Consider the following 25,439-nt stretch of genomic DNA (forward strand, 5'->3'; position numbering starts at 1 on the left):
CAATTTTCAGGCAAACAAAAAGTTGGTAAAAGGAAAAGCGGACAAAAAGGCAAGGAACGGTGAAAGCGAAAACGGAATTTTTTGTTTACGCGGATGAAAAGGGTATCGGGGTACAATTACAATCGGAAAAGACTTTAAAAAAACTTTAAAAATAAGTGTTTTATAAATGTTACACTACTTGTAAAATCACAATTTTAAAATAAATTTATTGGAGATTATTGAAGAAATATTATACAAATATGGTAGTACATTTTATTAGCTCAATGTTTCAATATCATTTATTTTGCTTGCCTTATGCAAATTTTGACAAAATCATATTTATTAAATGAGTAGATTAGTCAATCACATTGCCTAGTTATTTTTAATCATAATTTTTAAAGAATTTTCACATAAACACAAATTTCTTGTAACCGTTGGCTTGGAACAGTGATCCAATTTTTTGTAGTTTTATATTATGGCCCACTTTACCCAGGTAACACCACATTAAAGTTAAATAAAAATGTTCGTGGACATGTACAAGGGTAACCAAGGGTCCACTTATATTATTTTGCTTTACCGTTGGGTATGTTGATTTTTAAATTCGGCAAAAAAAAAACACTTTGTCTTGTTCTTATAGGGCTTCTTTTTCTATTCACAAGGATGACCCTTTTTAATTGCTCAAACATTTAGGCTGTTTTACTCCTTTTTCTACTAGAAGGCCCCAACCAATCAAAATAAAATCAGTTAGGTTTAAAGAGAAAAGAGTAATCGAATGGCAGGTGTGAGTGGAGGGCGAAGGACCCTGTCATTTCCTTAAGCGGCTTTCGGGCCTTTGTCCTGATAATTGCCTTTGATTGCCAGCCCAGCAATATCTCGGACAATTAATTCTCGTTCGATATTCACTTTGTGCTCCCTTTTTTGCGCTGTATCTTAATTAAGAATTTTCAGAATTTTCTGGAAATAAAAGTTATAACAACAGGTGTTATATGTTACCAAAGCTTGTATTATTGATTCTAGAAGGGCTTCAATTAAGAACCTATTTTAGCCAGGCATTTTAAAAGATTTTAGGTCATTTTCTCATGCTAATTGTTATCCAAGAGAAGTTTTTTTTCCAACTTTCAGCTTATATTCAAGACGAGAAATCTGTGTTTAAAATAAGAAACAACATAAACAAACTAAAATAAAATAGCTATTTATAACCTTATGGCAGAAACTTTATATTTACTTTAAAATAAAAAAACATTCAAAAAATCGTAGGGAATTTTCAACGCGTAATTCTTCCGCAATCAACTTTTTGTTTGATAAAAGCGAAAGAACAGGCAATCTTCTTCGTTGTTGTTTTTCATTGATGAATTAATCAGAATATTTTTTTTCAGAAGGAACGACCATTTGTAAGTTTAAGCAACTGAAAGACTGTATCTACTTGCAAAATCCCTGTAATGAGCTTGACAACAAAATTCGGGTCAATTGCATTGAAATTGAACGCATTGAAACGGCATAAAACGTTTTAACATCCAAAGCTTCTAAGAGGCTTTGGTTTAGCATACAATGGACCTTAGATAACAATTATTTCACTCAATTCAGATGAGTTTTGAATGCCTGAAGCTTTGCATCTGAAGTAGATTTATTCAGGACTCTGTAGTACCATTTCACCTAATAGACTGCAAAAAGTTTCAAGACAGACGCTTTTCTCTTAATTTAACCCATTTGGCAATGTACTTTCTGGCTTGGCTTATTTTCGGCTATTCCCCAAAATTGCCTGCCTCTTAGGGAATTAATAACACTAAAAGCTTCACCTGGCTTTGGCAAACAAGTGCGACAGTATAATTTCAAATGCAAATACAAGCGGAGGCACGGCCGCAAAGGATGCGGCTTGAAAGAGTACTGCAGGCGTCTGACTCAGCCATTTTGCATGTCTATATTAATTTTCAAACTGCTGCACAATGCGAGAGACAAAGGACTTTGGCAAAGACTGTAATTTACGAGACGTCAACAATTACAGAAATAAACACCCCTCAGTCCTGAAGGGACTCAAAGGATGTTGGTGGATCATGAAGCAAGGTATGACTTCACGGAAAATTATTTAATGCTAGGCTCACAGTTTGAGTTGCAACAAGAAAGACGTTGCAAAAATATCAGTTGCAGAACTTACTTCATATATTATAAGGTTTTTAAAGGCAATTATTAGATATTATAGCCGCATAAATGTTTTTAGCAAACAACCTTGGTCGACTTCTCTGTCATTAAAACACTTGGGATTCCCTAGGCATAAGCAAAGTGATAAATGCACTTGGATTTAGGTATAGCCCAAAACTCCATCCCACACCTCCTTAGTTAAAAATTCTTTGACCAAATTGTTATTGCATCTGCAGTCGCATGTGTGAGGGCTTCGTGTTTGAATTGTTTATCAAGAAGGCAAACTCAGAGCGTGTTTTTATTATATTTCGTTCTCTTCGATGCGATTGCATCTGGAGGTTGTACAACTTTTGCTTCGAAAGTGCAGAAAACGAAACGAAACATTCGCAAATAAGTTTCTAGTTTAGTTGGACAAGTTTCTTCTTTCTGGAAAACTTTTTGGTGTCCTGCAGCGTCGACAGGCTCCTGGAGAGCTTCCAAGAAGAAAATGTATAAATGCAGCCGAGGGTGGATAAGATGGTTGGAGGCAAGCTCAGAGCAGTTAAGCATTTAGTGCCATAATGAGATTAAAACGGAATGGAGCAGAACTTAAATTTAATTGCATCAAACTCATTGTTTAAGGAGCACTCTCAAAGGTGCTGCAGCGTCCTCATAAAATTATTTTCTGAACTCATCATCACGTACCCGCTACTTACTTTCTTTTTGAATAAAAATTCAAGGCACTCGCATATGATTTGCAAGCCATTGGAGCTAATGAGTCTTGAACCAAAGTTGCTTGCCTGGGAATTGCCACATGACTGGATTTTATTGATAGTATTTCTGAACACACTGTACTTTAAACAAGCCAAAAGGGAATATTGTGTTTTCTTTGGTTTTAGTTATATAAGTGAAAAAACTATACAAAATATGTTAAAATGAACGTTCAAATCTAAAATTAAACCATCCTTACAATAGTAAAGAAAATAACGAAAAATGTTCTGTTGCTGGCCACTTCAATTAAAGAATCTTTCGCCCTTCAGGCAAATAATAATGAGGAATTAAAGCTTTCTGACGAACTTGAGGTCGAATAAAGGCAAACCTGATTTTGAATTGGCAGCATAGCTTCTGTCAATTTCAGTTGGATTTGTGCAAAAGTTTTTGGTATTGAAATTCCTTGCAGCAATTAGAATTTCTGCCATGATTTTTCATGAAATTTTCCGGCAAGGGGTTCTGCATCTGGCAAGCAGTCTTACCAGCTTACCAACTTTCGATTAAATGAGGCAGAGGGAAGGACCAACATCCGTTCCACTCACTCAATATTCCGAGCTACCCAGTACTTCGCCCACGTACCTAATTTCGGTCGTAATTTCTTATGTACTGACCCCAAAAACTCCGTGTAAGCTGCCCAAGATTAATGACTTTTCCCCACCCGCTGACGGTAGCTGCCTGTGATGATCTGTATGTGTGTGTGTATATTTAATAATTAATGCATAAATAATGATTTACACAAACTGTGGTCAGCCGCTGAGCGGACCAGAAAATCCGGAAAAAAGTAGTATATAGCAAGGAGAAAAGAAATGCGGAACGAAAGGAAAAAATTGGGAAAAAGTAACAATAACTAACCTGACTATGCGTTTGTTGCTGTAGCTGCTGCTGTTGCAGTGTTGCTGCTGGGCTGATGTTGCTGCTGTGTTGATGTTGCTGCTGCTGCTGCGACTTCCGCTGCTTCTCCCACACTCTCGCTTTCTCACTCTCACAACATCAACAACAACTAAGAGCAGTTAATCCATCATCATTATGATTTTCTTATAATGTTTTCCCGCTCTTAACTTTTAGTTGATGAAAACGGTTTTTTTTGCTGTTTATTTTCGTCTGGGTGTTGCTGCAGCTTATTTCATTTGCTGACTTTTTCACTCATGTTGGCAGCGACATAATATCTTTTAATTGTGTTCTGTTCTTTAATGTTGCTCGTATTATTATTTTATGTACATGTGTTTGTGGCACTTTTGAAAAGGCATTTAAAGTCCTGGCACTTCTATTGTTTTTTAATCCCGCTCGACTCGGCTGCGCAAAATTCTTGTAATTAGTAAAACAACAAGTGGCCACTCCGCATTGTTTTTATTGCCTAATGCAAATTTAATTGCGGTTTAATTTCCAACGCCCCAGACAGAATGAAAATGTTCTGTACTTCCCAATGGATTTTTGTGGTAACATTTTGAGACCTTATCATGTTTCTGCTGCCCCAATTTGCCACGCCCCAGCACGCACACACAAACGCCCACACGCTGTGCTAGACTACGCTCATTTGCTTCAGCTTTTCCTACCACTTTCCTCTCCAACCTGCTTTTCCTTCTGGTGGGAAACTTTCAGCTTACTTTCAGTATTGCCGTTGTTGCTTTTGGCTTTAATGAGCTTCCTACTGATTGCGGTTAAAACGAAAAAAACCATGCAGCTTCCGGCTTCAAATGGTGCTGCTGAAACTATTAGTCTCACTTGCCGCCTTCGCCAATTGGCTGCATGGGCATTATGTGAATGCATTGCAGCCAATTTGATGATAATTTTAAAAGGTGTCGTAAATAAGGAAGCAGATTAGATAGAAGCAAGTTTGGATATGAAGATATCGCTTGCACGTGTATTAAGTAGCTTTAAATCCCTTTTAAGGACTAGGAAATGTGTTACTGCAATACGTGTTCCAGAAATAAATTAACGATATTGGATAAAACTTGCATTAGTCAAAGTTCTGAATCAACTTAGATAATTGTACTTTTTTTTAATCTATTGGTAACCAATACTTTTTATCAATGAACCTAAGGTATTGTACTCTTTGTAATCATTGTTAAGCAAAAAAAGCTTAAAATGTGTCAAGAAAATTCATATATTGTTCCTATTGTTCTTTCAGCCGCTCTAAAAGTTAAGCTCAGCTTATAAAACGATGTACACAACCAGAAAGTGAACTTCAAACTGAAATTTGAAATATGCAAAACTAAGTAATTTAATTTTTAAACATGTTATTTTTAAATACACATTTTAATTTAATTACTTAAAAATTTAAGGAGTTTAATTTGATTACTTAAAAATTCAAGGAGTTATTCACTTTTTGGCTGTTTCTATCAAAATTATAATATAATATAACATTTGCATATGGTTTCTTTAAATTATCTTATCTTTAACAATTTTTTTTGTAATTTTAAAAGCTTTTGCTAAGATTGACCAAATGGAAATAACAATTTTTTTTTTGTTTTTTTAGTCTAGATTTTATTCGCATTTCTTTGTCTACATTACCCAATAAAAACGATGGGCCAACCAAGTGACTTTTAATGCCTCATTGGGCATTGTCAGCAAAGTTCTTGGAAAACCCTTGGCACCCAATAACAATCATTACGCCTCGACTTGGGCACAACTCAAGTGCAACAGTGCGTATGCGTTATCCAAAGTTTGAACAACAATTGTTGCCTTGGTAATCGTGGGAGAAACCCAGTGCTGTTGTCGATGCCAGCTGATGTTCGAGTAGCAGCTGTTATCACATCCTAATGCTAATGCGATTTTCATCGCTGTTGCTGTATCGGCGGCATTATCCCCCTATTCCCTTTTCTCTCAAGTCAAGTATTTGAGTGCAAAGCGAAATTCATAGCATACTTATGGCAGCTGGCTGATGCCAACGATGCCTTTGGCTGTCTTCAGATGCTAAAGCTGCTGCTGCTGCCGATGATGATGATGGCTTATGTAACTAGTGCTGCATAAATCCGTGCACAGACACACACTCGGGCAGAGGCCCACGAAATACTTGTATAAGTTCCTGGCTGCTCCTTAACTATTCTAATGACATTGCTTGTTTTTTTTTCGCTTTCTCCTCAGACATTTCCATTTCCACCTCTCTGGCTGTTTGTGTGTGTATGTGGGGCAGTTGTGTCTGCAGCAGTGGTAATTCTTTTGGCGCACTCATGCCCCGTGACACTGCGTGCTTTTTAACACTAACAAGCAGCAGCAAAAGAACTAGAACCAAAGGAGTGGACGTTTGTCGTTGTCTGACTTCAATTGGGCGTGGAGGGGGGGTCTTTGGAGGGGAGGGCTTTGGCGGTCCTGCGACCCACACGAACGCACTAGCACCAACACTTACACTCGTACTCGCACTCACACTCGCGCAAGCACATCTATTTCACTTCACTACCACACGTTCTCTTAGACTTGGCCCGGTTCGGTTGGCTTTGGCTTTGGTTTTGGCTTTTGGCAGCGATTTGGCTTGCGAATCTGCTGGCGGATGGTGCTGCTGCTGCTGCTGCTGCTGCTGCTCTCGTTGCTGTTCATCTCCCGTCGATGGACCATTTTTGACTGGCTTCCAATCGAAGCCATTGGCTGCCTTTCGTCGCCATTCTCATTCTCATTCTCGCATGGATCCCGTAACAGTTGCTGTGGCTGTGGCTGCCTCTCCGAGTGCTGTTGCTGCTGGGCTCTGCTCTGCTCTCACTTCTTATACGAGTCGAATCTTTGCAAAGAGAGAGAATCCCTTTCGGAGAGAGCAATCGAATGGCAAAAGCACTTCTCTTGTTGCATTTCACAGGCTCACCGAGTCAAAGATAACGCACGTGAGTGACAAGAGCTGCCAGATTGTTCCAGAACTCTCGATTCCAGCTGAAACTGTGGAACGGCAAATACTCTACAATTTTGAGAAAGCTTTACATATAATACTAAGCCAAGTTACTTTTATTTTTTTTTGCCAAGTGTTTTAAAATTATATTTTGTATTACTATTTTGTAAGAGATTTTAACATATTTACACAATTAAAATATTTAATTTTTTTGACGTTAGTTTTGTGGTATAACAACAAAAAGGTACCACACATAATATTAACTTTATTAAAAACAAAGTCTAGCAGTGTTAAGTTGGCTGCAAAAAAAATTAAAGCTTAACTCTGAAATAATAAGAAGTAAAGATTATTTGTAATACTCTTTCGTAGATGGAGATTAAGAAATTACAAAAAAACATGTAAAAATTGATTATTATTAACATTGTTTTTAAAAAAAAGTAATTAAATTATTTACTTATACCAGGCCGTTTATATAATTTTGCATACATTGGCAACGTCAAAAGAAATATTTTTATAAAATCTCTTATACTTTGGGCCGTGCATTCACTCTTTCTCTCTTTCGCCAATCTTACTCTTCTCACGCATGCTCCTTTGCTTGCAAAACAACTTCATATTTCGGGCAGAAGGACAACAAAGGAAACCCACCAACAAACAGACACACTCGCATACTTATATAGAACACCACAAGACCAAAACTCGTTTAGTTGCCGCGTTGACAACTTTGTGGCAGGCAGCAAACAAACAAACTGTTCCTCAATGTTGGCAGGGGTGTTGTGGGATGGGCTGCAATTGCATTTCCAATGTGAGGAGGCAAATGCAGCTTCTTTGCCGGGAGTCTGAACGTTGACCTGCCTAGGCAGCTGACAGATTTATACTCCCCTGCACGGCAGTGGGAGTAACGCCATTAAATGGCAAATAAATCTAAAGTTAAACTTTTGACACTGTCTAGGCAAGGAGCCACGAAGGCGTTTCCTTCCGCTTCCCCCGACTTCGGGTTGGAATCTGTCTGCCCTGTCAGCGGCCAACAAAAGGAGTGACACTCTCACATACACGCACAAGTGCATGGAGAGAAATTTGTTTAGCAAAGAAAACATTTATACTTTTAGCTTGTCTCTGATGCTCGATTTCATAAAAGGTTTCGATTTTTTGTAACTTGATACTAAGAAGATGAACACTCGCGTAAAATTAAACCACCGTGGACGGCCGTCAACTTAGTGACGAAGGCCACTATATAAAGCAGCAGAATTTAACAATTTAAAAAAAAAGGCAAGTGATAGACCAATCGAGAGGTATCGCTTTAACTTAGATACAAACACATAATTTTCGTACCAATATAGCTCCAAGTCATTTTCTATTTTTCTGTTTTTATTCGGCACGTTGCAAGAGGAACATCTTGAATATGTAAACAGCTTAATCTGGTGGCTGTAAGATATGTTTAGTCGAATGCTAAATCCTATTTCGTCACAGAAAAAAATATATTTCCTATAAGGACCCTATTTGCTTTATTTGTCAACTTTAACACTGTTCTCTCTGTGCAGTTATTTACACTATTTACGGATAGAATTTATGAGCGCCCAGCACCACTTCTCCTCTTTTCCGAAATCTTATAAAACTCGGGCATAAATAATAATAATTTTTGCGCTTTTCTGTGCCAGTCCCTTGTTGTTCGCATTTCTCACATTTCGTTGCCATTCTTATGACAATGTCAACATTTCTTTTGCTTCTCTAATGGCCTGACAAGAGCACACACAAACCACTCGCACCTATATGTATTTTCAATCGGTTGTTGTTTTCTCTTGTCGGTTATGCATAGCCATAAATTTTGGTAAAAGCTTCTCTAGGTCTGGGGTCACGGGCAGTCCGAAAATAAAGCGGATAATTTCTGATGCTGACACATTCGCACACAGGCACAACAAAGAGGAAAGGACCTTGCACACACAGTAACCATTTGTTGTTTTCGCCATTTTTTGTTTGTCATTTAACAGATTTTTTTGTCCTCGCTCGGTATTGATTTCTAATTTTTCCTTCGTAGGCTCAATAAAAAATCCCCAATGCTCCACATGAAAATGTCGGTGTTTGTTTCTGAGTGTGCGTGAAAGCGAAATTTTATTATGTGTGCGTGTGTGTCGCATTGATTTCCTAATTTATGACCGATTTGATGGATTGCGCAAATAACTTTTTATGTTTATTTTTGAGTTTTTATTGTTTTTACAACTTGCGGTTTCTTCTGTTGTGTTTTGTGGCATGCTTTTTGGGTGTTCATCAGGAAGATCTGCGTGGTCCTTTCGTGGCCTTTATGGAAATCATTTATTTTGGCCAAATGTGGAACTTAAGGTGTGTGTGAGCAAAAAGTGTTGCATATATTTTTGGGCACTTTATGAGTAAAAGCATGCCCTGAATTAATCTTAAAATAGTTTGAAATTGGTATTCTAGCACACATACATATATGTATTTTCATAAATAAGTTTATAATAACATTAAATTAGAACAAATATTGCATTAATTATATAACATTTTTGCCTTCTGTGTTTCTTTTTATGCAGTGCCCACAAAAAAAGGAATTTTAAAAATTAAACTTAATTCGTTCACTTATTTGTTTTATAATTGAAATTAAGTACGTGTCGCTGTTAATTTGAAATTTGTTTAATAATTAATGGCAAAATGCTACAGGGTTTACGAAGTCCGCGGTTAGCTAATTGAGCCAAACGCATCTGCGTAATTAAATTTTCAGCCAGAAACCCATAAAAATAAAGCAGCCATAAAGAGGGATTAAAAGGGGAAAATATCATGCGGGAACTCGGTTAGCATGAATGAGTCTAGGCCAATTAAACGTTAAATCAATATTGTTAAATCCCCGCACACAGAAAAACATACCACACTGGCGAACATTCACGTATTAATTGGTGTTCGTGAGTCGCCTGCATTTAAATAATCCATGAGCTGACACATCTGTGTCTGAGTTCCCATCTATGTACATGAGTTTTAAGCCATCTGAGCCCCTTAAACTTAGTGTTTGCTGGATACTGCGTGCCCAGCAAACTCTGAACATATTTCGCATTTACATGCCGGCACATAGTTACAATTGTGTTCCAGTAATTGTTGTCGTATAAGTAAGTGCTTGTGATCCTGGCACGTTGACTACGTTTTAATATTGCACAAAAGTCATTTAAAATAACTTGATTGCCAGTTTTGTGTAAATTTATACTTTGTGTGTTTCATTTAAACCGATACATGGTGTACTTTTTTTTAATCAAAAATAAACTGACCGTTTTTCCTGCTCCAGAAATAAAACTTTGCCAAAAAAGATATATAGTAAGTTTTGTGCGATATAACATATATAACATCGTTTCGCGATTTAAATAAAATTAAATGCTTAAATCTAAACTATAAAACCATTAATATGTCCAAAAGAATTTTAAAAAAAATTGAAACTTGGAGAAGATACCAATGCTCCCATTTTTTTGTAATATTCCGATTGTTTCCACTGGAGCAATACGATATAGGCGTCCGGTTTTGATCACATTTTAACTGTTATTTGAAAATAATCACCTTCACTATATATCGAAGAACTTAAAAAATAAATTAAAAACATAAAAGTTATATTTTTTTTCATTTTTTTCCTCGATTGTTCTTATCAGAGCTATACGATATAATGGTCCGATCCGGCTCGTTCCGACTTATATACTACCTTCAACAGGAAGACAACTTTTGGGGAAGTTTCATGCAGATAGCTTTAAAACTGAGAGACTAGTTTGCGTAGAAACGGACGGACAGACGGACAGTCGGACGGACAGACGGACATGGCTAGATCAACTCTCCTAGTGATGCTGATCAAGAATATATATACTTTTTACGGTCTGAAATCTCTCCTTCACTGCGTTGCAAACTTTTAACTAACTTCAAACTTTATCCAATAGAAAAATTTTAGATTTCATTTATTGAAAACTACATTTTTCAACACTTAAAAATAAAAATTGAAAGCTTAAGACACTTTGATTTAAACACAACACCCCTCGGGGCTAAATCAGTAATTGAAAGTGAAAATATAAGGATTAACCCTGATTTTTCTCTAAGTGTAACAACACCCGGCTTTATTTTGCAAAACCGGTTAAAAACTTGTTTGAAAAACAATGACTTGGAAGTTTTACCAATTTACATAGAAGATCGGTGCAGAACGCACTACCGGAACAAGATATCAAAAATTTGCTTGATTTGTTCCTGAACCAAAAAAAATGAAATCTTTAAAGTTTGTGTTTGAAAAAAAGCTATGTTATTGCTAAAAAATCTTTTAAAGTTTATCAATAGGCCTTATATTCTTCTTTTCTTAATAGCAATCAACGCTTTTTATTTTACAGCTTCTGTTGGATAACTTCTAAGGCTATTTTATTTGATTTTGTTTGCTGCGCCGACTAAGCCTGGGTGCTTTCGAACTCAGAACGAAAAAATACAAAAGGATCCACTATACATCAGGCCGAGCACACACATTTCCACGCAAATGGGTATGTATGGTATTTTTTGGGTCAGCGATTCGGAGAAGGTTTTGTGGCAGCCCTCTCGATGTCTCGTCGACACTTAAGGCCAACAAATACAAACAGGCATAATAAAATAATCGATGCTTTTAAAATTTGCATAAGTTCGGATACCGCAGATGCTACCCAAATAGAGCCAGAGGAGTGTATTTCCATATCCATATCGAAACCCATTTCCCCATTGCGCATACGCCGCGTGGACACGGCCAGGGCCTAAGAATGAGGCCTAGACCTGAAGACGGCGGCAGTGGCGGTTGGCAAGTTCGTGGGCGTTCGATTTAATTGTGGGAATTCGGCGCCTGCCACGCACCCATCACATGGATGGACGTGGCTAAAAATTTGAATTTTTAAGCACTTAGGCACAAGGCGGTTCGAATACCGAGGCCCGAGACCCATATAATTTCATTAACATGTGTGGGTCGGAGTAAAAGTTTCAGGTTTCCGATTGAACGTGGCCTTGTGGCAGCCGTGGGAACTGTGGCCTCAAAGTACACGTCTTTATGTACAGCAAGGCAACCACCTAGCAGACGGAAGGAGCAATCACTTGCCGGGCAGAGCTTGTTAACCTTCCAGATTTCACATTTCATTAACGTCGAAATCGCCCTGCTGGCAGGTTAATATTGTCCTGGTTTTCAAAGCCCTTGTTATATCTTAAATAAATCCGGTATTGCCTAAGTGAGTGAAATGATTGCCTAAAAGTGCATTAAGTTGCACTCACTTAACAAGGGATTGCAAAATAACAACTACAATTGACATTATTAAGAACCAGCAACAAGGTAAACTTGTGCTCTTCAAATCTTAAACTAAAACGGTTCAGTGCTAACTTTATTATTTTGTATATTAAGACGATTTTAAATTACGTTTAAAGAAAACAGCCTGAAAATAAAGTTGAAATTGATTATTGAAGTGTTTATGCTCTTGTGAACTCTAAATAAAATGCAATTAGTTTTAAATAAATATTGCATGGCACACATATTTAACTGAATAAAAGCTTCATTGAAAAAGCAATCGAGTCTTATTTCATATGGCCAAATTGTGTTTAATCTAAGCTCAAAAAATTCACACTCACCATTTTCATAGCAATTTAAGAGAAAGCATCCTAAATATTTACTATTGGCTTAATGCTTAGCGAGTTCAAACGATACGACTGATTAAAACGGCGCATTATACATAACACATGCACGAATAAAACATGCGTAGTTGATTAATTTTCGAACAGGATTTCTTTGTCGCCCACAAACAGAGGAAATCTGGAAAATAATTTGATGTATCACTTTATCCATTAATTATATTGGCGAAACCCAATTAATTTTGTCGTGTTATTTTTCGCCGCTCCACAGGATGACAACCTCGATGCAGCCGAGCAAGTATACGGGCCTGGTGGCCGACCTGATGCCCAATATTCGGGCGATGAAGTATTCGGGCCTGTTTATGCACAACTTCACGGGCGGCAGTGCGTTCATGAAGAAGGTGTACTCCTCGGTGCACCTGGTGCTCCTGCTGATGCAGTTCGCCTTCATCCTGGTCAACATGGCGCTGAACGCCGAGGAGGTGAACGAGCTGTCGGGCAACACGATTACCACCCTCTTTTTCACCCACTGCATAACTAAGTTCATCTACTTGGCTGTCAACCAGAAGAATTTCTACAGGTTAGCTTAAATCTGGAAAAAGAAAATTATAGTTTATTTTAAAATAGATATTAAAATTTTTTTAAAGCTCTTTATAAATATTTAAAAAAATCATAGGAGTACCAATTCTTTAATCAGCAAATCAGCAAATATTGTTTTTTTTTACTTTATCCAAGGCAGTTAATTAGTTTATTTCAAATGTTAAACATAGTAATACCATGAACATCGAATAGCTTACGTGTTAAGTTTAACACGTATTTAACGATAACTAGCAAGGTTAATCGAATTTTGATCGCTCAAAGTTAAATTACTTATTAATTCGCGTTAATTGAAAACTGATTTTGATATGGGACACAAAACAAATATGTTTATAAAGACAAAAGGAGTTTTACTTAAATTTTTTCTACAAAACTAATACACTTGTATATTAATTTTCTCCGCGCAGAACCTTGAATATCTGGAACCAGGTGAACACGCATCCCCTGTTCGCCGAATCGGATGCTCGCTACCACTCGATCGCCCTGGCGAAGATGCGGAAGCTGTTCTTTCTGGTGATGCTGACCACCGTGATCTCGGCCACTGCCTGGACCACGATCACCTTCTTCGGGGACAGCGTCAAGATGGTGGTGGACCACGAAACGAACTCCAGCATTCCGGTGGAGATACCACGGCTGCCGATCAAATCGTTCTACCCGTGGAACGCCAGCCACGGCCTGTTCTACATGATCAGCTTCGCCTTTCAGATCTACTACGTGCTCTTCTCGATGATCCACTCGAACCTGTGCGACGTGATGTTCTGCTCCTGGCTGATCTTCGCCTGCGAGCAGCTGCAGCACTTGAAGGGCATCATGAAGCCCCTGATGGAGCTGTCTGCCTCACTGGACACCTACAGGCCGAATTCGGCTGCCCTTTTCAGGTCCTTATCGGCCAACTCCAAGTCGGAGCTCATCCACAACGAAGGTATGAATAAATCAATGTATCCTGAAGAGTATAAGAGGACACAAAGTTAAGATTTTTAAATGTGAAATGAATTAGGTTACCAAAACAATACACGGATTTTAAGACTTCAAAATATAGACATTGAATACATTTTAGTAAAACATGTTAAATGAAAAAAATGGCCTAAAACTTAAAAGTTCTCAAAAGAATGCTGCTCATTTGTATTGATCAGCTTAAAAAATTCGTTAAAAATTTTTCAAAAACCATTAACATGTTAGTTTACGCCAGTTTTAAATTTTTAGGCCTTGATCTAGACCTTTCCTTTAGGGAGCGAAAATAATCGTTATTGAAATATTAAATCATCACGAAGTAGTTGGGCTAAAATAGTTTGCAATACAATACATTATTAACTTTTTCCCATGTTACAAAATTAAACAAAAATTGCAATTCTGATTCTTAAGGAAAAAATGTAATAAAAAATGTGGTTATTTAAGATTTTAATTTATTCGAATCTGAATTAATAGTAACTTGAGATTTTTATTTTGACACATCTTAAATAATCGTTACGTGGGCTTTTTATTTCGACAAATAAAAAATAATTAATTTTTGGGATTCTTATTTGGTCTTCGAGGTATTTAAAGTTTAACTACATCCGATCTATCAACTAAATATACTTAATGTTAGTTAATCAAATAACCCTTTGAGCCACGACATGACGAGCTCTTTTTTAATTGCAGAAAAGGATCCCACCACCGACATGGACATGTCGGGTGTGTACAGCTCGAAAGCGGATTGGGGCGCCCAGTTTCGAGCGCCCTCGACGCTGCAGTCCTTCGGCGGAAACGGGGGCGGGGGCAACGGGATGGTGAACGGGGCTAATCCCAATGGCCTGACCAAAAAACAGGAGATGATGGTGCGCAGTGCCATCAAGTACTGGGTGGAGCGGCACAAGCACGTGGTGCGGTGAGTTCAAGTCCTTGCCGAATTTAACCAACTATTTGAAGGGGACTTTGCTCTGGCCGCTGTGAGGATGAGCGGTGGTCGGGCAAAACCATGTCCCGTGATTGCATCACTATGACTTTAATGGGTTGTGCGGTACGACTTACACCTGGACAGAACAGTCGTGGGACCTAAAACTAATTGCATCCAGTTGAAGAGTTTGCAGAGACACTTGACTATGTTCAATCGAATTGGAATTTGCTCTTGAAACACAAGCATCAACAATATGTGCTCGGGGCTGTTTTTGAATTAAGCCGATTTCAGGGATTAACGTATTTAAATTTTCAAAACATTCATTTTTTATTTATTTGCATAATTTAAATTAAAATAATTGTTCGGGCTTCTCTAAATTATATCAAAGCTTGTTGCTATTGCTGAGCATTAAATTCTATCAAACTTTCAAAACAATTTTTCAGCAATTAGGCGTCGACAAATCCCTGCAGCTTGTTTGATTTGTTTGATTATTTCCTCAGTTGCAATCATTGTTTGAGGGCCCCTGGAGTGGTGGCCTTGTTTGTCCTGTTCGACAGTTGGCTTAGCTGTTTGTGTGTTAACAGTTGTTGATCAAAATATTGACTCTGGTATCGCCTGCCTTTCTCCTTTTCCTTTTTCACTTTAGCTTGGTGGCTGCCATTGGCGATACCTACGGAGCCGCCCTTCTGCTGCACATGTTGACCTCAACCATCAAGCTGACCCTGTTGGCCTACCAGGCCACCAAAATCAACGGAGTGAACGTCTACGCCTTCACAGTCGTCGGGTACCTGGGCTACGCTTTGGCCCAGGTGTTTCACTTTTGCATCTTTGGCAATCGATTGATTGAGGAGGTGAGTTTGAATGGGAACATTAAACTGACAAAAAGTTTTTTTTTAAATGGCAGAGATGGATATCTCTTTCTTACTTAAGATACATTTTAGGACTTCGGCAAGCCGAAGCTTATTCACCCTTGCAGCAATTGCTAAAGTTAAATATTCTTTCATAGCGACTATACCTAAAAACAGTAAAGATATTCCGATTTTCCGACCAATTTTTCAATCGTTCCTGTGGCATCTATATGATATCCATGTCCGCTCTCAATAAAATTTAAACCGTATTTCTGAAATAATAAACCAGTACTAATCAAATACATTGAAAAACAGCGATGTCATAATATTTTTCCATTGTTATTCCGATTCCGATTTAGATGGACAGAAATATTTGGTTAGATCGATGCTGAACAATAATATATATACATTATGGGGTCGGATATGTCCCCATTGCAAAACTAAGTTTGAATAATTTTTTGTTACCTTACAAGTAAAACTTTGTGATATATAGGTTGATAAAATGTTAACGTTTCTGCCGAAAATCTTTTACTTTAATACTAAGGGTAGTTTATTACTTTTATATTTAATATGATTTTAATATATATGATTTAAACAATATGTTGACTTTCCGCTGATCTGTTTGATCGTTCCTGTGGCAGCTATAAGCTATCGTTGTCCGATTTCAATTAAATTTAAACTGTAATTAACTATTTAGATATATGTATATAATACATTAATTAAAAAACAGCAAAACTGTAATTTTTTCGTTTATTTTTTCCGATTGTTTCAATTAGATATTATCGTCCGATCCATTCCGTTCCGACTTATATATTGCTTGCAATAAAAAGACGACTTTGGGAAAAATTCATGCAGGGAGTAATACAACAGTGAGACTAGTTTGCGTAGAAATGGCCTGACGGAAAAACGCTGACAAATGGGAACACGTCTAGATCTACCCTCCTAGTCATACTGATTTAAAATATATATACTTTACAGTAAAACCAAAACTATAATACCCTCTGCAAGGGTATAAAAAGGGCAGAAGGCAGAAATGGGTTATATATGTTTCTAAATACAGAGACCATAGGGAAATCAGACTGTGTAAAGGGGCTTTAGCTCATGCTTAAGTTAAAATGTTACAGGGAATAAAACATTGATAATACTGTTTCCGGCTTCCAGAGTTCATCCGTCATGGAGGCCGCCTACTCGTGCCACTGGTACGATGGCTCCGAGGAGGCCAAAACCTTCGTCCAGATCGTGTGCCAGCAGTGCCAGAAGGCTATGAGCATATCGGGCGCAAAGTTCTTCACCGTTTCGCTGGACTTGTTTGCCTCGGTGCGTTGCAATTGATTTATTGATGATGGGAGAATAAATCGAAATACGCTCGAACTTTCCCTGTTTCGCAGGTTCTCGGTGCAGTTGTCACCTACTTCATGGTGCTGGTGCAGCTCAAGTGAGCAGCCAGCGGAGTTGACGGACTTTTTGTGCCAGACGAGCGAATGCCAAGGAGCCAGCGTGCTAGCCCAACCCCTCAAACGGCCAGTGTCCATGCACCGCCCCCACCTCTGTGCAACCAGCAACATTATAGAGCAATTATAACGCAAATTATATATTTTATACCAGCGACGAGCGAACCTCGAGGGGCATCATGGAAACAAACTGGGGCAAATAGAACCCTGCACATATTTATCGATTTTGTACACGTGTAGAGCTTTCAATGTAAACTCAAGATGCAAACCAATAAATGTGTAGTGAAAATGCATGAACTTAAAGGTAATTAATAAAGGGATATGAATTCGAACGCAATGAAATTGATTCAATAAATAGTTCGTTTATATGTATTCTTACTCCTCGTGTTCAATAGATTTTTTAATCGCATTGGGCCCTTCAATTAAAATGCAATACTTTAATTATAGACATAGTACAACCGCTTAACTGCAAAAATCGTTTGTTTCTTAATATTTTATATTATTTATAAATATTTTATAAATCTCGCGCAATGTTAGGAAGTGAATTGATTATTAGCGAATATTAATTAAAATAATGTAGTCCAGTTCTCTTAAAAAATGATACAATTATTTATTTCTAAACTGACCACTTACTTCTTGAGTAAATGGGTATATTTAAAAGGTAAATAAATATATTAATATTTTTTTAGGCCTTCAAAAACAAGAGCTGATTATACCACATCAATTAGTTATAATTCAATAATTATCGGGGCTGTTCACATGATAAGTGTGGAATTTAATGGCCCAGACGGCGAGTTTTACGCATCACTGGCTTGCATGCTCACCGTTTTTTCTCGGCAGATGTGCAAAACGAACTTAACTTGATTTGAATTATAAAATGCAATCTTTTTGAGCTACCTCAATTTTGCTACATTTTTGGCAAGTGTTGGAGCAACAGAAGAAACAGTTAGCAATCGTCGACAGTTGCAGCCAAACAATTAAATGTGGCAAAAGTGGCAAAAGTGTTATTCCGAATCGCACTCTCGAGTGTGGATCTCCACATACTTAGCAGCTCCACATAGCTCTTCTATATTTTTTGCCGTTTTGAAAGCGCACTTTATGGTTTTTCAAATTGCCCAACTGGGCTGTCTGACTCCGCTGCGAGTTGAATTTGAGGCAACAACAAGAAAACGCTTCACAACGCGAACTTTTAATGCGGCCACGCTCTGTACATTCGGCCCAAGTTTTTATTTCTTGCAGCTTTCATAAAACAAAAACGAAAAGCGAACGAAAAGCGACTACAACTAAAATTGCGCCAAGAGTGTGAGCCAGGTGAGGTAAGATGAGGTGGAGCGTAGAAGTAGCAGATACTAGCTGACTAGCTGACTACCCGACTACCCAACCCCTTCCAGCTTACTGCTTCTTACTGTTAATTTCTTTATTGCGCACACTTTCGTCTGCCAATGAAAGTTTCTTGACTTTGGAAATGCAACAACAGCACAGCCACTACAAAAACTACTTAATTTATAAAACTATGGTTTAATTAGTTTTCTTTCTTTCGTGTCTTGTTTTATTTTTGGGGGCAGCAGGAGGGCAGCAACAGCTTCCTGTTCTTGTCTGCAGTTTTAGTAATTTATGCGAATTTTTCAGCCTCATTTGTCAATCGTCGTGCGATTTCTTTTCGGGTTTTTAATATAACGTTACACGAATGGAGCCACTGGCATATCAACATACCACACATTTTTAACGCTCGACGCTGTTAATGACATTTTTATAGAGCCCTAAGTACGTTACCTGTTCGGTTTACATAATTCTACTATTTTGCAGCAATTGTCGTTTCTTGGTGGCTGACAATGAGTAATGGAGAAATTGGATTGTTCAGCAAAACTAACTCTTAGCTACTTAACCAAAAATATATTCAAAAAGGAGGTTCATGTGATGTAAGAAGGAATTTATCAGCCCTGCTGTATTCAACTACAGAAAAAAATTTTCCAGTTGGAGTTCCCGTTTTTGAGTTAGTTACTTATTTATATTTTCCACCTGAAGTTACTACCCAGCACGTTTTTATTAAAAATATATGCTTATTCCCATCGATTTGGGCACTAGTTTTAGCTATTAAACAAGTAATAGCCTATCATTTACTTGTCAATTACTGAGCAAAAGTGTTTGCAAAGACATACAAAAATAACGTGGAGATTGATTAAACACTTCTTGTTTAAACCAACACAATCAGTTACAGCTGGAAATTTTGTAGACGTTTTTGCTTTCCTCAAAATGTTATTTAGATATAAAAAAAATTAAAAACAAACGTAAAAGTAATTTGATTCATCTTTAAATTGCACGTAATATATACTAATAACAATCACAAGTTAGCATTAAATGGTAAAAAATCAACTTCAGCCTTACAAATCGCATCTTCAACAACTAAATGTATTCTGAGTAAAACTGAGTTATAAAGACCAGCTATGCTAATAAATATACTAATATTGTACTCAGTTTATAAAGTCGAAAATGCTGTTCACTTGTTAAAAAGTTTTAGAGTTAGTTTTAAGCACAAGTTACATCCTTTAACGACTTATGTTTTTTTAAGGCCCACTTTGAATTTGCGCTTCAGCAAAGAAATCCCTTGATGTTGCCATGGAGTTATTGGATGAAAGCAATACCTAATTTCAAAGTGTATGCATGGGAAACTCAAGAATCCGCCGGTATTGGTGTCTTAACTTTTCTTTGTACTGACGTCGGCCTCGCTTTGCTTAGTTGGTAATATTTTTTGCATTCAGTTCGATGTTTATTGCCACATTGGCCGCGTCTCGCATTGTTTGGCTTAGAAAAAGGGCAAGCCAAGTTCAATGCATGCAAAGTCAAAGTCGGCAGCCCCTTTCCCCCGCAACGGGCGGCTATAATTGCTAGCAATCAGCTAGCTGGAACAATAAAAACCAACAAAAAAAACAGGCAAGAGGAAAATAAAAGCGGCACGGGCAAAACGCAATGCGAACCAAGACAAAGTTATGGAAAATGTTCATTTTCATTTAAATGAAAATGAGGAAACGGCCGACAAGTTCAACGACTCGCGGCTGCTTGGTAAGAGGCTCGACGGCGAATATAACGCCAGTTCCATGTGCACTAAATTGCTTAATTTGGGAAATGTCGAAAAAGTATAAAGAAACAATTATGACAGAAATCATTTTCAGCAAAGCAGCGCCTAATGCAATCCCGAGTCGATAGATTGGCCCACACACACGCGCGTTCGAAAGTTAATAACTAACTTTTGGCACGCACTGCGCTGTGTGATTGCTAAATATTTTTGGGGGGACTGCAGCAGAACAAAAGACTTAATGTTTGGATGATTTTGTGGGTGTTGAACAAAAGACTGAGGGCACAAACTTCGGTATTGGATGATACCGGAGGCAGAACAAAAGACTGAGGACACGAACTTTCGCTAATCAATATTCTAGAACCTGGTGCCCGGGATGATTTCGAGTCTGGCGAGATTCACCACATCTGGACAGTCGGCAGTGGAGCGTGGACAGTCCGCGCCGCTCATTGAACCCATCTTGCGCAAATGGCCAGCCGCCGACTTCCTTACCGCCCCTCCCCTTCCGAGGAGCCGGCGCGTGCATTTTTCTCTCTGACCGATTTTCATGGCATGATCTGTTTTACGGCTTTCGGTTTTCTTTTATCGCACGGCCCGACCAGCGATCGTTTGTCTTCGGATCGTTTCGGTTTCGGAGTCGCCGAGTATTTAAGTGGTTCGAAACGTGTTTGCAGACATTCAGTTTCTGTTACCGTCTTGAGCGCTTCGGTTGTGTGCTATTGATCATACGCCGCGTTATCCGTTGGATATACTACCTAAAGGATTACCTCTGACCAACTAACCATCTCATTCTAACCAAGGTGAGCATTTCCAGCCTATACTACTACAGTATGGGCCCTACAGCCCCTTTTGTGGAGTCCCCAGTTCTTGAGGACAACGCCCGGAATTTAAATTAGTGCGCCGAAAAATATTCGTGATAAAGTGTGCAAATCATGTGCTGCATTTCGGAGCTACCAAAGAAATTGGGTATTTTTGTGAGCCATCCACCGAAGAGCAATAAATTTGACAAAGGAACAATAACTTGACTTGGAATTGCGCGAATAACTCAATTTGAATGCCAGCGAGTAATGACAAAGGCAATTTATGTGGTCCAACAATGGTCGTTGGAATCTCTTAAATATGCATAAAATGCAGAAAGTATTTTCGGCATATTTTGGGAATATTAAATAAGGAATAGAGTTCATTGATCGTGATTGTAAAAGGGAAAAAAATTTGAGTATTTTAGCAATTGTTCAACGTGAAACACCCAAATTGTAATGTTTTAATTTTAAATAAAAATTTTTAAAGAAAGAATAGATATATTAGTGATAGGCAAAAATCAGCTGTAGATAATACAAAAAATGGGCCTATTGTATAAAGAAGTAATACAAATTATTCATAAACTATTGCTCTTCTTAATAACTTTATGTATATACGCAATAATTAATGGTCTCTAGAAACTTAAATATCTTTTTTTTTGAGCAATTTAAGCTCATCAAATGTTGTTCTTGTAAGTCTCTTGTTTACAAACCACTTCCTAAACCCATTAAATGCTACCCGCAATCGTTGCCGAAATTCTTAAAAAAATAGCATTACAAAACAAATAAGCAAACAGAATTATTGTAATGCCAGCAAATGGTCCCGGATGAGACAGGGCTAGTGAGATGAAGGAGCAAATGACAAAGGCCGAAAGAGACAGAAACCGAAAGCACTTTATCTGGAGCCAAACGACCAAAAACAGACAAATAAGTTAATAAAACCCGTTTTCTGCCCATTTTTCTTGAGTCTTGGACGCTTGATATTCGATTCGTTGAGTTTCGCGCTGTTTTGTTTTGCTGAAGATTTTCGCAATATTTGCAATTGAGTTGCAGGCCACAAGAAAAATATGCAATAGCCGCAGCGGCCATTAGCGCAGCAACAAAAACCATGGGAGTGTGTGCACACACAGCAATTTGAGTGTGGCCGAGCCTCCTCCGATCGACCGGCGGTAATTGCAATTCTAACAGGTTGCTGGTTGGTGGTTACAACTGCAACAGCAACAGCAACAGCAACAGCAACTGCAATTGTTGCTGCATTCGAAGCTGGTTGCGGCATGGGCAGCATATAGGTGCTTTATCAATGCCCCGCTCAGACTTTGGCTCATTTCCAACTCTGCTTGACCCCAATGAGCTGCGGTGTCTGCGGTGTTGCAAATTTGGATTACAAATAGCCCATTTGCTTAAGTAGACTTTTCTGAACACAAGCTTAAAAGTGGCCAAAATAACCAGTCATCCCATCTTTAAATGTCAGTTAACTCATGACCAAAAAAAACAAAGACGGTTTACGCATCACTAAGTAGGGTTTAAAATCAAAAGTAAACAAAGTACGCCCCAACGAGCACAAACAAAGCGGCAAACGTTTAAGCCAAGCTACACTATATAACGATTTATTGTATCAAGTTAAAAGCACGACTATCTCTAAGTCACTTTTCTTCGTTTGCCTAAACTCACATTACCATTTATTATTCCCTCGCATTATTTACAAATATACATTTCCCCCAATAAGGCCAACCAGATGGCTCAAAACAGAAGGGCCATGAACACTATTTGAGGTCGATGTCAACTCTAAGCTCAAAATACCCCTCTCCGAAAGGGGGAATGCGGTGAGGGGCGGTCCAAAAGTAATGCATATTTGGCCACAGCCCATGCTAATGAATCCAGGCAGTGACGTGTGACCGCAAGACCTACGAACGACGAGCGTTTCGAAAGCGCGCAATTAAAATGTCAAAAATATCTGATTATTTCGAATTGCGTATTAAACAGAGTGGCGAAACAGCCAGCGAGGAAAAGGGGGTTGCGGTTTCATTGTTTTAGCCAGACTTTATAATATTTAACTCAAGGCATGACTTAGTAGAAAGGTCAGACAGTAGACAAAGTTTATTATTTGTTGTTCACTTGCTAAACCATTGTGTCTAGACCTTTGGAATGCTTATACAAAAATTCACAATGTACCCCCAGATGATGATGCTACACCCCACACCCGACCAGCGCGTGAGCATCCGCGAGGAGCTGCGTGAGCCGGAGGACCCAGCAGACATTGAGCGCGACATTAAGTTGATCCGCGAGTGGCTGGAGACGCAGCCCCACCTGCCCAAGGACATGGACGACATGCGCCTCACGACCTTCCTGCGCGGCTGCAAGTTCAGCCTGGAGAAGGTGAAGAAGAAGCTGGACATGTACTACACCATGCGCAACGCGGTGCCCGAGTTCTTCTCCAATCGCGACATCAATCGCGAGGAGCTCAACATCGTGCTGGACTATGTGTAAGTACTTCGCCTTCTACCACTGCTATCCCACAGATCAATAAGTGGAGTAACTTGACAGGCACTGCCCCACTCTACCGGGAATCACGCCCAACGGTCGCCGCATCACGTTCATCCGGGGCATCGACTGCGACTTCCAGCCCCACCACATCCTGGACGCCATGAAGGTGGCCCTGATGATCGGCGACGTGCGGCTGGCGGAGGAGAGCGTCGGCATTGCCGGCGACGTCTTCATCCTGGACGCCTCGGTGGCCAGCGCCGCCCACTTTGCCAAATTCTCACCGACCGTGGTGAAGAAGTTCCTGATCGCCGTGCAGGAGGCCTATCCGGTGAAGGTGAAGGAGGTGCATGTGATCAACATCTCGCCGCTGGTGGACACCATCTTCAACTTCGTGAAGCCGTTCGTGAAGGAGAAGATCCGCAGCCGCATCACCTTCCACAACGACGTGGAGAGCCTCTACAAGGTGGTGCCGCGCGACCTCCTGCCCAACGAGTACGGCGGCAAGGCCGGCGGCGTCGTGGAGCTCAACCAGTGGTGGAAGCAGAAGCTGGTCGACAACACCCAGTGGTTCAAGGATCAGGAGGACAAGAAGGCCAACGAGTCCCTGCGCCCCGGCGCCCCCAAGACCAGCGACGACCTGTTCGGCATGGAGGGCACCTTCCGCCAGCTGAACATCGACTAGGGTCTCGGACTGTCCTCGTCCTGCGAACCTCATCCCAGCTTGTCTAACCGTTTATATCAGCCGCTCATTTGTTTAGTCCAAGCTCGTGTGCATGACCCTTGCTTAATTGCTTCATTCTCTCGCCAGAACCCATTGTTAATCTATCTTTATATCACCAGTACATTGCAGTAATTACAATAATAAAGAACCAGCAGCATATTAAGGAATGAATAAATAAATTCACAAAGTGCTTTTACTGTGGCTGGGAGGTCAAGCATTAAACCAAAAAACACAGAAGAAAATAATGGTAAAAATGTATTTTTGGACACCAATCGAATCTGTAACTCTTCGAAAAATTTGAAAGATTGTGACTCGGTGGTTAGAGTGTCAAGCTAAAAATATGTGGGTCAAGTCCCGCTGTTGCAACAAATTTTTTATATTTTTCTTCACTTATTTTAACACTCAACTAATGTTGACTTTAAACTCACACATAATCCTGTCCTTTCAGCAAAAACCATAGACTGGTAAGAAAAACGTTGTAATAGAATATAATATTTTTCGCTTTATTTAAAAAATTTTTTTTTTTTTTATTGGAAAATATTAAAATTTTGTAATGTATAAATGTATAAATGTAAATGCCTTAAACGGAATACCTTCATTTGTCATCCTAAGATAGAGTATCCTCCCACCTTAACGCGCATTGATAACTTTAATATGTGCAAATCGCCGCGACATAAGATTTTACTTGACAAAAAGTTAGAAAACGTGTTACTACAATTAGTTTTTAATCTTTTAAAAGATTCCAAATATTTAAAAGGATTTGTTCGAACCTCGCATAGAATACAACAGCAACGCAAGAGCAGTAAATCAAGGAATAAATTAATCAGAGAAAATGTCCCTCACGCTGTTGAACATGCAATGAAGTAGTTGAAAAATGGATGCCAAAGGAGAAAACGTTTCTCCACGAACGCGCCATTAAAATAATGACCAGGGTGGCAGAGGGATGGAAAATAGGGGAGAATAAGAGCAGTGAGTGCCCGATGGTTGATTGCATCTGCCACAATGTACCCAACATATAGAGGCGCACCCACATATTCCACTCGTCGCCTGTCGCATGTCGCCGCTTTGTGCAACATGCACATTGATCAACGGAAAGGAAAACGTGTCGCGTTTCAGTGGGCGAATAGAGGAAGCCGGGCTGATTCCTCCCGGCTGACTTATTCTTCGACATATTGGATCCGGCCATTGTTGTGTGCGCATTTCGGCGTACGAAATCAAGTGCTGGTCCCAACTCCTCGGACATGGTCAACTGGACTTCAATGTAAAGCTCTTTTCCTCTCTCTACGGCAGGGTTTATTTGAAACTGATGGCCTGGTCA

The 25,439-nt window shown here is 39.1% G+C and overlaps 3 protein-coding genes across 7 annotated transcripts in view; 2 read left to right on the plus strand and 1 right to left on the minus strand.

The window, feature by feature from the left end:
* LOC128252716 (ras-like protein family member 10B) overlaps positions 1-6,752 on the minus strand; it is a 51,271-nt gene extending 44,519 nt beyond the window's left edge. The window contains exons 1-2 of the mRNA XM_052980667.1: positions 6,212-6,752; positions 3,718-4,158 (exon numbers count right to left, since the gene is read on the minus strand). The gene's annotated coding sequence lies outside the window, so the exon portion shown is untranslated. The remainder of the gene's footprint in view (positions 1-3,717; positions 4,159-6,211) is intronic.
* Positions 352-17,348, plus strand: LOC128252715 (odorant receptor coreceptor). 5 transcript variants are annotated; one of them, XM_052980666.1, is made up of 8 exons: positions 352-472; positions 11,035-11,178; positions 12,549-12,857; positions 13,282-13,796; positions 14,513-14,738; positions 15,394-15,598; positions 16,757-16,912; positions 16,984-17,348. In XM_052980666.1, the coding sequence occupies exons 3-8, from the start codon at positions 12,550-12,552 to the stop codon at positions 17,032-17,034; spliced, it is 1,461 nt and encodes a 486-aa protein (XP_052836626.1). In that variant the 5' UTR covers positions 352-472; positions 11,035-11,178; position 12,549; the 3' UTR covers positions 17,035-17,348. The 5 variants fall into 5 exon arrangements, with proteins under 5 accessions (XP_052836626.1, XP_052836622.1, XP_052836625.1 ...); XM_052980663.1 differs by lacking the exons at positions 352-472; positions 11,035-11,178 and adding exons at positions 11,787-11,851; positions 11,907-11,984; XM_052980662.1 differs by lacking the exons at positions 352-472; positions 11,035-11,178 and adding an exon at positions 11,222-11,984.
* A 3,442-nt stretch (positions 17,349-20,790) lies between these two features.
* On the plus strand, positions 20,791-24,300 carry LOC128252717 (alpha-tocopherol transfer protein-like). Its single transcript, XM_052980668.1, has 3 exons — positions 20,791-20,919; positions 23,095-23,399; positions 23,461-24,300. The coding sequence occupies exons 2-3, from the start codon at positions 23,095-23,097 to the stop codon at positions 24,080-24,082; spliced, it is 927 nt and encodes a 308-aa protein (XP_052836628.1). The 5' UTR covers positions 20,791-20,919; the 3' UTR covers positions 24,083-24,300.
* The last annotated feature ends 1,139 nt before the right edge of the window (positions 24,301-25,439 follow it).

Source organism: Drosophila gunungcola, chromosome 3R, assembly GCF_025200985.1.
Source record: "Drosophila gunungcola strain Sukarami chromosome 3R, Dgunungcola_SK_2, whole genome shotgun sequence".
Classification (NCBI taxonomy): domain Eukaryota; kingdom Metazoa; phylum Arthropoda; class Insecta; order Diptera; family Drosophilidae; genus Drosophila; species Drosophila gunungcola.

What these genes read in the sequence shown, in the direction of transcription:
- LOC128252717 (XM_052980668.1), top strand. Translation starts at nt 23,095, where the DNA reads ATGATGATGCTACACCCCACACCCGACCAGCGCGTGAGCATCCGCGAG. An exon ending in AACATCGTGCTGGACTATGT is followed by an intron (nt 23,400 to 23,460) that starts GTAAGTACTTCG and finishes GTAACTTGACAG; the next exon opens with GCACTGCCCCACTCTACCGG.
- LOC128252715 (XM_052980666.1), top strand. Translation starts at nt 12,550, where the DNA reads ATGACAACCTCGATGCAGCCGAGCAAGTATACGGGCCTGGTGGCCGAC. An exon ending in GGAGCTCATCCACAACGAAG is followed by an intron (nt 13,797 to 14,512) that starts GTATGAATAAAT and finishes TTTTAATTGCAG; the next exon opens with AAAAGGATCCCACCACCGAC. An exon ending in CGGCACAAGCACGTGGTGCG is followed by an intron (nt 14,739 to 15,393) that starts GTGAGTTCAAGT and finishes TTTTCACTTTAG; the next exon opens with CTTGGTGGCTGCCATTGGCG.